The sequence below is a fragment of the Anser anser genome (assembly GCF_964211835.1).
Source record: "Anser anser genome assembly, chromosome: 4".
Taxonomy (NCBI): domain Eukaryota; kingdom Metazoa; phylum Chordata; class Aves; order Anseriformes; family Anatidae; genus Anser; species Anser anser.
In genome coordinates, this window is record NC_139724.1 from 78,884,677 (window position 1) to 78,897,065 (window position 12,389).

Consider the following 12,389-nt stretch of genomic DNA (forward strand, 5'->3'; position numbering starts at 1 on the left):
ATAGATTAGATATGTTGATCGCGGAGAAAGGAGGTGTGTGTGTGTGTGTGTGTGTGTGATACTGAGCAACCATTGTTGCACTTTTATACCCAATAATACTGCCCCAGATGGCACAGTAACTAGAGCGTTGCAAGGGCTTACCACCCTTGCCAGTGAATTGGCAGAATGATTAGGAACAGGCACTTCCATCACAGGATGTTCGGAATCTTGGTTTGGTAAATGGAAAGGGGTCCTAGCGTCCGTATCTGCATCCTTGATCGTAGTAGCAGGAGTTTTGACAACCCTTGGTTTTTGCATTATCCCCTGTGTAAAAGGACTAGTACAGCGGTTCACTGAAACTGCACTATCGAAAGAAATGACCGTGGAGCCACCACCTTACTCACGTAAGGTGATGATATTAGAGGGGATGGAAAGCAAAGAAGGTGAAGAAGAGGAAGAGATCTACCAAATTACACCGCAGAGAAAAGTTTTGCAAAAATCAACAATTTATAAAGAAGAAAAGGGGGGAATTGTGGGAATAAAAATGTTGTTTTTGCAGAGTTACGTTGTTTAGAGGGAAGGAATGCGGTGTTGAGTTAGGCTCGCAGCGATAAGAAAGCTTAATGGACAACCTTGTAAAATGCAGACAACCGGACTCCTCAGAGCAGCTAGGTGAAAATCACGGTGTCAAGTCAGATCAGTGAAGAAACATTACCACTTCAAACAGTAAAAAAGTCAAAAGAAATTTGAAATTGAACAGGCCGGCAACTGAAGGCCACGTAGTGTCTGTGAAGCGTCGGATAGGTTGTGAACCCGGAATACCCAGTCAATGGGGAAACAGGGGAGGGTCCCGGTCGTCGAGAAAGAAAGTACATAAACCGTACTGTGTGACTAGTAGGCGCGCTCCTGCTTGTGGGACGCGTGCCATTGCGATCGCAAATAAATTACTACTTCACTGAGATCCCCGCCTGAGCCTAAGCTACTGGCTACGGAGTGCTTCTCACACTCCCTGCGCGTAATCCTGGCTACAATATACCGCGTTATCGAAGGTGCCTTTTAAACAACATTGATAGAAACTCAGGGGGCGATAGTACTGACCCTGGGTGTGGAACTATCCACGCAGGGAATAATCCACACTGCACCAAATATGGTAGCCACAGGAACGCCAATATACATAGCGCACGCCAGATGCAACGTGAGAATCCTGCAACTGGATGGCCTGTCCCAAATGGCGAAAGGTGGTACTGGCTACGTGGCAATAAAGCCAGGAAGGTGTTGCCCCTGGGATGGAAGGGAGCTTGCACCCTGGAGGCAATAATTCCAAACGTAACTATTATTGAAGACCCACAAAGCCAAAGGCCCCTTGAGACCACACGCAGGATTAAGCGGACTCCAGACAATTCTCTAGTAAAATTCTCTAGTATTTCACAGCTTTGCAAGGTGGTTTTTACCTTGGTTAGGGGTGGGTGAATTAGAAAAAGCTATTGTAAATATCTCCGCTATAACTGAAGAACTAGAAAATAAGTTTGATAAGTTTGCAAAAATAGGACTGTAGAATCAAATAGTATTAGATTCATTAATAACCTCATAAGGAGGAGCGTGCACTGTAATTAATGCTAGTTGCTGTATATACGTAGATCAAATGGGACGAATTTGACTGATATTTGGGGGGAAAAAAAAGTATACTGGGGGGGCGTGGGGGGGAAAGATCCTACATAGAGTAGCTCAAGATGACAGTTCCTGGGCATTTAGAAACATTTGGGAGAAACTAACTTCGTGGTTACCTGAACAGAATTGGCTCAAACAACTATTTGTTGGTATTGTAAAAATAATGGCATTGTACGCCTACCATCCCCCGTGACATCCGAAGAAGACTATTGCGCCTTAACGTTGGAGAAACTCAAGAGGCGGTACGTGAAGAGGTGCAAAAACAACAGTAGGAGTAAGGAAAGGAGAGGAGGGAACTGTGAGAAACTAAGTTGTGTTTTTGCAGTAGAGAACTAATTTTCTGTGTTCCGAGGTAGTTGTGCAGTCATAATGAGGAGAAACGCTACGTGGGTAAGCGGACAGTAGGTGGCCTCACTGTTCCGAAATAAGGCAGAAGCTTGAGGAAAAACAGGTTGAGCAGGCTGGGAACAGTAAAACAAAGATCACAGGTTCCTGAAACAGAAGAAAGGGAAAAAAAAAAAAAAAGGAAATAAGAAGGGAGCAATTAAAGGGTTGAAAAAGAAGTAAAATTGTACATACATGGTATAGAGGAGCGTCGAGCAGCTTGTGAACCTGCAGTACTCGGCCAATGAGGACACAGGGGAGGGGATCAGGCGTCGGGGAATAGGGAATAAAAGTTGATGCTGTGCTTACTGCAATGCGCTCCTGATCGGCAGGACGCCCGCCACTGCAACCGCGAATAAAATAGCCTCAGAGAAGATCGTGTGTCAAGAAAATTATTTGAGACGTTTCTCGCAGATATACTTGACGAGGGAGGACCAAGAACACCCCGCCCTTCTTTAAAAAAAAAAATAAAATAAAAAAATAAAAAAAGGCATCACAGGGGCAGCCTCAGGGTCGCCTTCCCACAGGGAAGCGGCGCCGTGATTGGCTGGACCGTGAGGGCGGAAGTGGCGTCACGGCTAGCCTTAACTCAGGGCGGAAGCGCTCCGTGATTGGCTCGGAGGAACCCAGGGCGGAGGTGCCGTGCAGGGCTTGCCGGCACTATGGGCAGAAGCTGTCGGGCCGGGCCGCGCTGGGCTCAGCTCGGGCCGGGCCGCCGAGGCGCGGTGCCGCAACGAGGTTGGTGGTCGGTGCCGCCCCGGGCCGGGCCGGGAGGGGACGAGGCGGCGGGCGGTTGGGGCGCCACGCGGTCGGCGGCTTCTGCGGAAACGGCCCTTGTGCGGGGCGGGGGCGGCGCCGCGCCGGAGCGGAGCGGACCGGGCGTGCGGAGGGATCTGCACTGCGCGGGGCTTCGGAGGGCTGGGGGGGAGGGGGGCGAAGCGGCGCGGGGGGGGCGGTTGCGTGCGCTTGGCCGACTCCCCTCTGTGTCGGATGGACTGCTCCGTCCCGCGGCATGCTGGGAGCTGTAGTTCTGTGGTGCGCGGCCGGTCTTTCCCCGAGCCGGGGCCGGGGCCGGGGCCGGGGCCGGGCCGTGCGCGCCGGGAGGCGCAGGTTGCCGCTGGCTGCGAGCGCGGCTGCCGGCGGTGAGGCGAGCGAGAGCCTTCGGGGGCGCTTCCCCGGAGCGTCGGGCCGGGAGGGGTGGGGGCTGCGGCGGCCGGGCGCGGGTCCTCGCTGCGCTCGATCGTCGGGCTGCGCCTCGGAGGTTTTCCTCCCCCCGCGTGCTGACGGCCGGCTCTCTCCTTTCCCTGCAGCTCACCAGGGCAGAAGCAGCTCCCCGCCGCTGGGACCCCCGCGGGGTTTGTCGCCGAGCGAAGGTGGCGCAGCAGCTGAAGGGAGGAAAGCTGCAGCTGGCGTGCTGCAGTCGCAGGTTTCCCAGGAGAAAGAGCAGCCCGTCTGTCCCAGCTGTCCGGGTAAGTCGCAGCGACCTCCGGGTGAAATCCAGGCGTGAAGGGGATTTTGGTGGCTCTCTTACACAGCTAGTCCTACCAAAGATCGCATCGGTTACGAAAAGTAGTAGTAACCTTGTAGTTTGCGTGTTCTGTAACATCTGTAGCACAATAAACTGGCAGGTGAAGAAATGAGCGGGTACAAATACACGTGACTCCATCGCTGAGATTAAATAACGTGCAGGTTGTTCTGCGTTTTGTCTTTCAAAGCGCGTTGTTTGACTCGGTGATCCTTAACGATGATCCTCGGTGGTCCCTTCCAACTCAGGATATTCTACGATTCTGTTGTTGCCGAGCGCCTGAGCTTTTTGCTCACATTACTGAGGAAAGGAATGGCTGTGCTTCTTCCCCACCCCCCTCTCTTTTTCCTTTTTTTTCCTCTCCTCTTCTCCCTCGATGACGGGGACTCGAAATGTTTTTCTCAGATGTCCATGCGAAAATTTAAAAAAAAAAAAAAAGAAGCTGATGGTGAACACTGACAGAATTGGGTGACACTTTCAAGGTAGAGGGCAAAGAACGTGGAAATTTCTAGTACGTTAGTGTTACTCTGTTAGCAAAACTGACGTACACGCCGCTTGCTGTTCCCAGTTTTTTGGTTTGGCCTGGTTTTCCTTTCAGAAGTCTCCCCGAAGGCCTTTGTGGACAAAACTTTGTCCCGCTTCAGCTTTAAGAATTATCCTAGAAATAATGAACAAGTGCTTGCAGGGCTTTCCGGAACGCTAGTTGTGGTCAGTCAAGAACGACTTGGGAGGCAATTCCTTTCGTGGAATTGCAGAGTGATCGAGAGATCAAGGCCAGCGTTGTGAAGAAATAGTGCCAGGTTATAGTCACAGGTGACTGCCTTCTGAAGGGAACAGAGGCTCCCATCTGCAGACCAGACCATCTTTACCGAGAGCTTTTCTACCAGCCTGCGGCTTGGATCAGGGACATTGCTAGCGAGCTTATGAGCTTAGTTCAAACTTCAGATTATTCCCTACTCCTGCTCTTTCACGTGGGTACCAACAAAGTTGCAGCAAGAAGTCTGTGTTCAATCAAAATAAATTTCAGGGCCCTGGGAAGATAGCTAAAGGATTCAGAAGCACAGGTTATCGTCTAGCATTTTGGGATATATTAAACACAGCGTAGCCAGCTGGTGAAAAGAGGTGATTCTCCCACTGTATTTAGCGTTGGCGAAGCCTCTCCTTCAATATTGTGTGCGATTCTGGGCTCTACAATATAAAAAGAACGTTAAGATCCCTGAAAGCGTACAGAGGAGGGCAACAAAGCCGGTAAAAGGATTGGAAGGCACGCCCTGTGTGGATGCTACGGTACTTCTGCTAGCTCCTCGGAATTGTATATAGTCACGAGTAACACTCCTGATTCTAAATACATAGTCTTTCCCTGCATATAAGCCGAACGCTATTCTACAATCGTTTGCTTCTTCCGGCAGTGGATTCTGTCTTTCAGTGATTTATGGGTACTTTACATGTCCTGGATATTGCTTTCCAGATACCTGGAGCTTGCTAGCTTTTCTGTCTCCCAGACGTGTGGCTGGTAGTGGTCTAGTCTTGTGAGCTGTACTGCCGTGAAGTCTGTCACCTGTTGATGCTGAAGGTACTTTTCTAGAAAGAGGAAGGTGGTAGGTACAGTTTCACACCAGGACATCAACAAAATCACGTACTCTTTTTATCATCTCCAGACGTGTTTCCTTCGGTGGCTTCTGGACTTTGGTCCATATTGTAGGCCCCGAGAAGGAAGGAGGTTGGCTTTTCATAACCACAGTTTCTTCCAGCTGTTTCAGATGGATTTCATGGTTGATTCTAGTTGAAATGACTGCCTCAGGAAAAAAAAATAACAAAAATGATAGTCCAAACAACTTAAAAAAAAATAAAAATAAAAAACAAACGAAAACACCGCTCCCATTTCCTCACAGCTTATTCATTTGCTGTGGTATCTTCTTTATGGAAAGAAGTGTCCTTTCCTTCCCAAGCTGTAAAGGAAGAGTTCAGGTACTCTTCACTTGTGCGCTTTAATCTGTGACGTGTTTGTTCGCATAGAACTTCTGGGAAGTTTGGCGGTAGAGTTTAGGGTTTACATGTTAGGTAAACAGAAGTATCGCTCAACTCAGAACATAGTTAAATAAAAGTACAATATTTATTTAAAATGAATAAGTGTGTGTCTATAGTCTTGTGTCCTTTCTTTGCAGAACTCAATAGTTAGCCTTTATACATATTTCTAAGTTGCCCGGTTTATCAGTGTACAACACAGCATTCGGGAATATCATCTGAGATTTTAGGTGAAGAGGACTGTCCTTTGTTCAGTTGTGCACTCTTGTGTGTCAGCCCTGATTCTGAACCGTATAAAAGCTGGAAACTTCTTTCTGGTTTTCTCTCTAACCTCACTGAAGTGTGGGTACTTCCCAGCGTACGTGATACTATTCAGCATGTGGATATTCTGTTTCCTCACACTAGCTACAATTCCGGTGAAGTTACACATCTTGAGCCTGCATGTTAGTGTTTCATCCTTTCAGTTCCACAAAAGGAGGGTTCAGTGGAAGTTTTGAATCCTGTAGAGTGGAATACAGGTTTTTAATCTCAAAGGCTTTAGTTCTTTTTCCCTGGTGAGCTTTGGAACAGAAGATATGTAACATTAACAGTTTTTTAGTATTCATTTCAGGACTCTTTGACAGCCCTCCAGGATCCGATGATGCAAAGCTCACTGACATATCCTACCCAGGAGACCAACAATCTGTGACATTTGGAACCAAATCCCAGGTGGGAAACGTAAGCGATCAAAGTGGAGCAAGAATTCGTGTTGAGCATGGGGATTCAAATAACAAGTGCATTTTCGGGAACTGGCTCTATCCTTCATCGCAGGTGAAAGCAGCTCTGCGGGCCCTCCAAGGAGGCACCTCTGCAGTGATTGCAAGTGGAACCCACCCAAAGATCTCGGGTCATGTCATCACAGATGTTGTGGAAGGGAAGAAAGTTGGAACTTTTTTTTCAGAGGTAAAACCTGCAGGTGAGTACGGAAGTAACATGTACATTGGGAGCTGTAGAGATTTCCTGGAAGTTTAGGGTCGAAATTTGGCTAGGCCTGCCTGTTCAACAAATGGGAAACTACGCTCTGCTTGACAAACGGCTTTTGAAAGGTAATTTTTAATGTTGGAATAGAACATCTTGAATCCTCTGCTCGGGTTCCTTCCAGCTGATGACTTGCTGCATCAGACTTGCATTCAAAGAACTAGGTAGAATTTGTATTGCTTTTAGTCTTAGAGGTTATCATCTATTATTGAAGATTTCAGGGTGAAAGCGTGCATATAGAATGTACGGCTGAACTAAGATAGTGCGTAGTTTGGGTTTTTGTCGTAAGTTCTTTTAATGACTCGGTCTTTTGTTACCGTATGTAGGAATGTTTTCCTGCCTCTGTGTTGCTGTGACAATGTAACAAGGGCCGCAGAAAGTCAGACCAAAGATCAGTGATCTTAGCAGAATGGAACGAGTATAGAGCGATACTTGTGACTTGCACTTTAAGACAAGCCAATGCCTTTGAGTATAAAAACGCTTAATGTGTTTCTTGTAAAAATCGGCCATATCCTTTGAACCCATGTAAACACTTAGCACCCGTGGGTCACAGCAGTCACGAGCCTTAACTAGGTATTGTGCGTAAACTCTGGAGCTAGCACTATGTGGAGAACTGCTTCCTTTATTTTGTGTGTGTTTGTGGGCAGGAGGAGCGTTGAAGTTTGCTTCCTGCTAGCTTTTGATGCCCCCGCCTTCTGTATGGAAAGAGAACATGGGTGATCGATCTCTGTTCAACTTCTATGATATGAGACATCGTCTTTTCCCTCATCGTCTCTTTGTCACATGAAAAAGGTTTTTTCTTAGTCCTTTTCTACAGAAACTGTTCCAAAAGTTTGGTGATCCCTGTTTCTCTTGGCTGAAACTGTTTTTATTCTACTGTGACCTTTTTAAGATAGGCAAAAATAAAATTCTGTGTAGCATCCAAGATGCAAATGAACCCTCAGTTTATGAGATAGCAAGGCTAACTTTGAGTTTTGATTAGACTGGTGATGTTTCTTGTTGCCTTTCCTAGGCCTTTTCCAAAAGCTTAAACGTGTAAGTTGCTCTTCGATGCTGATGAGCATTGAGGTGATGTTTTCATAGGATTATGTGCAGTACCAAGGCCTGATTTCCCCTTTTGCCTCTGCATTTCTTCACGTTTATCTGCTTTGAATTGTACTTGCTATTTGGTTGCATAGTGGCTGCAAAGGAATCACAGGCTGGTTGAGGTCGGAAGGACCTCCAGAGGTCACCTAGTCCAACACCCCTGCTCAAGCAGAGCCACCCAGATCTGGTTTTCCAGGACCACGTCCAAACAGGTTTTGAAACCTCACAAAGACTGTGACTCCACGACCTCCCTGGGCAGCCTACGCTAGTGCTCAGTCACCCTCACAGCGAAAAAGTATTTACTGATGTTCAGGAAACCACAGGAGGGGAACATCCTATGTTTCGGCCTGTGTCTGTTGCCTCCTTTTTTGTTCCTTGGGTACCAGTTAGAAAAGTCTGGCTTTGTCTTCCTTCCACCCTCCCTTCGTGTATTTACAGACATCGATGAGATCCCCTCCAAGCCTCCTCTTCTCCAGGCCGAACGGTCCCAGCTCTCCCAGCCTGTCCTCATAGGAAAGGTGCTTCAGTCCCTTACCATCCTCGTGGCCCTCCGTTGGACTCTTTGCAGTGTGTCCAGGTCTCTCTTGTACTGGGAGGCCCAGGCCCAGCACTCCAGGTGCGGCCTCACCGTTCCTGAGCAGAGGGGGAGGATCGCCTTTCTTGACCTGCTGGCAATACTTTGCCTAATGCCACCCAGGATACCCTCAGCTGCTTTTGCAGCAAAGGCACATTGCTGTTTCGTGTTCAAGTTGGTGTCCACCAGGAAACTTAGCTCCTTTTCCGAGAAGTTCCTTTCTGGGAAAAAGTGCGATATCAGCGCTTTTCACTTTGTCCTACTGCAATAAATTTGTATCAGCTATAAAGCTTTTCATCTTGTAACCCCACGTCTCAGACAATTACAAATATGGTGAACAGCAAAAGTAAAGGTGAAATCTTACTGCGACCCTTCCTCTACCATGGAACGTGGTTACTCCCATTCTTTCTTTTGTCTTCTGTCTTCCAAAACACACTTTAAATACTCAGGTAACTTTTTAAAATGAACTCTTATCTCCTCGCGTGTGTCACTCTTTTTCAAAGAACACGAAAATACGCTCTACTTTATAAAGTATGACCTCGCTTTAAAAAGCTGTTTTAACACTCCTTAATTAAGTCTTCTTAATCAAGTGTCCACTAGTTCTTTTCTTAACTCCTGTTATTTTCCTTAACGTGGGAATTCCTGCTCTGGCAATTTCTGTAGGACGCTTCTGAAATAGAAGTCCGGGCCTATTAGTCACATTTCAAGTCATCTGTCCTACAGACAATTTCAAGAGAGTTAAAAATGAAAATGTAGCTTATCTGTGAGCTACTTGAGAACTCCTTAGTGAAATGCTGCGTGAGCCTTTTGACTTGTTACTTCTGCTTCTGTTTCAAAACTTGTTCTGTATCGTTTCAGTTTGAGACAGGTTCTTTGATATCCATGCCACGAAGAAAACCTTTCTTCTGTAAGAACCCTTCAGTGTGCACAGGGAGAGGCGTGGAGAGAGCAGCTATTCTGCAAGCTGTTACGCATGCCGCTTTTGGCTTCCAGTGCTGTTTGTACATTCCCGTGTTGTTTTGCAATCTTTTCTCTTTTCGTTAGTTGTCTAACTAAACTTTTTCAAAGGATGCCTCCCTGTTTTCAGTTTTCTCCTACGCCCTGAGATTTAGCCGTCCTTCTATTCTTTTGCTCAGCTTTGATACAAGCTTGTTTGTCCCCTATGACCTGGATGATCTTGCTGAATCTCCGTGATGCCTTGAAAAGGGCTGTGCTCGGGGACCGTGGCAGCATTTTGGTATCTGATACAGATTTTCCTGTTCTGGCATACAGTGAATTTCTTTGATATGTCTATTAGGACCGTACCTGTTTTCCTGCTTTGAGTAAGGAGTTGGAAGATGAAAGGTTAGCGTTCCTTTCCTCCCACATGGGCTGTAACCTTTGTCTGCATGTCTTGTGGTTGTGTTTTGTTTGTTTGTTTGTTTGTTTTGGCAGGCCCTCCAGCAGAGCAGCAGGGTGAAAGGTCTCGAGCTGGTGGCAGGACCCTGGCAGCTCTGCAGCCTGAGCAGGTGAGAGAACAGTATGTGCTCACTCTATAAGGTTGGGAACACGTGGCAAGTCTTAAAATACAGGTTTATAACACAAATGGGTCCTGGAAAAAATCAGCTGGCTCCAAGCATTCAGGGAGTCAAGACAGTGAGAAGATGTGTCAGCAGAAATGAGCTGAAGTGAGCCAGATGTCAAACACCATGGACTTCATATAAGGATGCAGTTCAGAAGCTTTTCTCTTTCGGAGAGCGGAGATTATTTATCGTCTTGCTGACTTATTACCTGATCACAGAGAAGAAATTCTCTTGGCAAACGAGAAGGACTTAGAAGAAGCTGAAAATAAAGGTAATATTATGGGTCCTTTCATGGTACTCCTGTTGTCATGAGCTTTTCTGGGCCTCAAAGGAAATGAGCAGAACTAGAATATTCTGTCACCTGCAATTGGATATTATGGCTGTCACAGGTTAGTGAGCCCAGGACTTTGAGAGCTTGTCAGTGGAAACAGCTGCAGCTTCCATAATTACATGAGAGATGTCTTCATCAGAGAAGACAGAGAGGCCTTTGAAAACAGCAACCCACGGCATTGTTTAAAAAAAAATAAAAATCTAAATAAATAAATAAATAGCGTTTTCTTTTGCCAAAGGAGGCTCGCTTTAGAAATTGAATATAGAAAGTATCTGCCCTGTTATCGTCACGTATGAAATAGCATGAGTATCTCCTGGGCTGGTTAACGTAATGTTTGGCCCCTGTGGGGAAGGTTGTTACTTAAAAATGATGCTTTCCAGAACGAACCATATTACCTTCTGACCGAGGAAAGTACAGTTCAGGCAGCATAGACTAAATCCGTTCTTTTGTGTTCGAGTGGTGCATTGAGAAGCTGGTCTTGGGTTAGAAAATGTGTGAAACTGGCACGTCACAAACTGTAATGCAGAGAGATCTTTGATAACAAAAGCGTATTTCTGTTGGTGAGTTACTGGAAGGCTGCAAGAAGTCTTGCCTCAAAAGACTCTTCTGAAATGAATTCTGTTGCCATCCCAATTTTTTTTTTCTACGGGCACATTCTTGGGACTTGCTTCTGCAATGTCGAGAGTTATGCAGGGTTGGTTTTTGATACCCAGCGTAGAGAAGGAGTTAGCTTACATTCAGGTGCTGCGGTTTCTGCACGTGTCTTATAACGTAGGTTCCCTGCTTAACTTGCAATTTATGAGGTTCCTACCAATGAGCACTTTCCTGTCCATGCCGAACGCAGCTGAGTTGCAGGCTACCATTAAACATCAAATGTTTAATATAGATTGTTAATAACAAATCGCAACTGTTAAGAATATATGCTAAAAAAAATAAGCACAGAAAGTAGAAGCTCTAGGCTGTGAGTGGTCTGTCCCATACTGATACTGCATGTTTGCACTGAGGCAGAATGATTGCTTTTACTCACTTGTGGAGCGATGAGTCTAGGCTCTCACTGCTAGTATTTTTAGCAAGACGGATTGAGCATTTCTCTAACATATGAGCAAGTGTTTGAGGAGCAAGTGATGGGTATGGGCACTTAGAAAGAGGCTGCCAAAGGGCAGCTTCCTATTTTATAACTGAATTTTGTGAGCGTTGGTCCTCGTTTCATACTGAAGGGGAGTATGCTCTAGTGAAGGGAGTATGTTCACGTGAAAGGAAAAGGCACTAGTCTCCCTCGTCTGCCATTATTACTTCCTTGCTGCTAGCTTTCTTCATAGAAAGCCAGTATGTTTCCTCGTCACATTCTAGTCTGCCTTCCTAGACTTCAGCCTTTGCCTCCTGGGTCTCTTGCCTTGCATAGACAATCTCTCCCCTTCTCCTCTTCTTCATCTCATTTGTAAACCTTTTATCAGGCTGATTCTTACTGGCTTTCCACCCCCACCCCCCGACCTTTTTCTATTTTTTCCTTTTTTTCTATTTTTTTTTTTTTACAGACTTAGGATGGCTTGTCTTGTTAGTTACTTTTCTTCCTGCCAGCCCCCAGCCTCAAGTTCTCCGATGCGACTTCAGAGGATCATCTTTGATACCTCCGCATCTGAATAATACGGTTTCTGTCCCATGCTGTAGCTGACGGCAGGACGGACTCTGAGTGCAGAGGAGAGGTTGCTTCCTCCCTAGTTTCCTATTGCGTCTCATACTGGTTTGGGTAAGCAATTTCAGAGGAAATTTGACTTCTCCGTGGAGCAGTGTGTGCCTGACAGCTAGCTGGAGACAGCACACACGGCATTGAGTCAGTGCTCCGAGTGCGGTCCTGAGTTGCAGTAAAGGTAAAACAATTGCAGACTGACAGTTTAGCTTCTAAGGAGCATATACAAATAGCACGTTTGCCTCTGATGCTTAAAAGGCGAGGTTCCGAGATCATATTTCACGGACTGCTTCCTATAGATTTCAAGAAATGCAATCGTTCTGAAGCACAGCCGCGCTTTAACGGAACAAACTGCCTTGAGACCCATTACGTGGGAGGGAAGCGGGGGCGTAAGTGACGTCAGGGCGTGCCCTCACCGAGGGCCAAAACGGCTCCGTGATTGGCTGGACCGTGAGGGCGGATGCGGTGTCCGAGCGAGCCGTCATTGAGGGCAGGAGCATTCCATGATTGGCTGGGAACCCAGGACGGAAGTGGCGTCACGGCTAGCCTTC

At 46.7% G+C, this 12,389-nt stretch overlaps 1 protein-coding gene across 1 annotated transcript; it reads left to right on the top strand.

Moving 5' to 3' along the window:
- Positions 1-2,327: 2,327 nt before the first annotated feature.
- On the top strand, positions 2,328-10,368 carry LOC310899437 (uncharacterized protein; the record flags this gene model as incomplete). Its single annotated transcript, XM_083835789.1, has 7 exons — positions 2,328-2,332; positions 2,625-2,769; positions 3,350-3,500; positions 6,192-6,289; positions 6,392-6,536; positions 9,693-9,766; positions 9,864-10,368. The coding sequence occupies 7 exons, from the start codon at positions 2,328-2,330 to the stop codon at positions 9,927-9,929; spliced, it is 684 nt and encodes a 227-aa protein (XP_083691915.1). The 3' UTR covers positions 9,930-10,368.
- Positions 10,369-12,389: the final 2,021 nt, after the last annotated feature.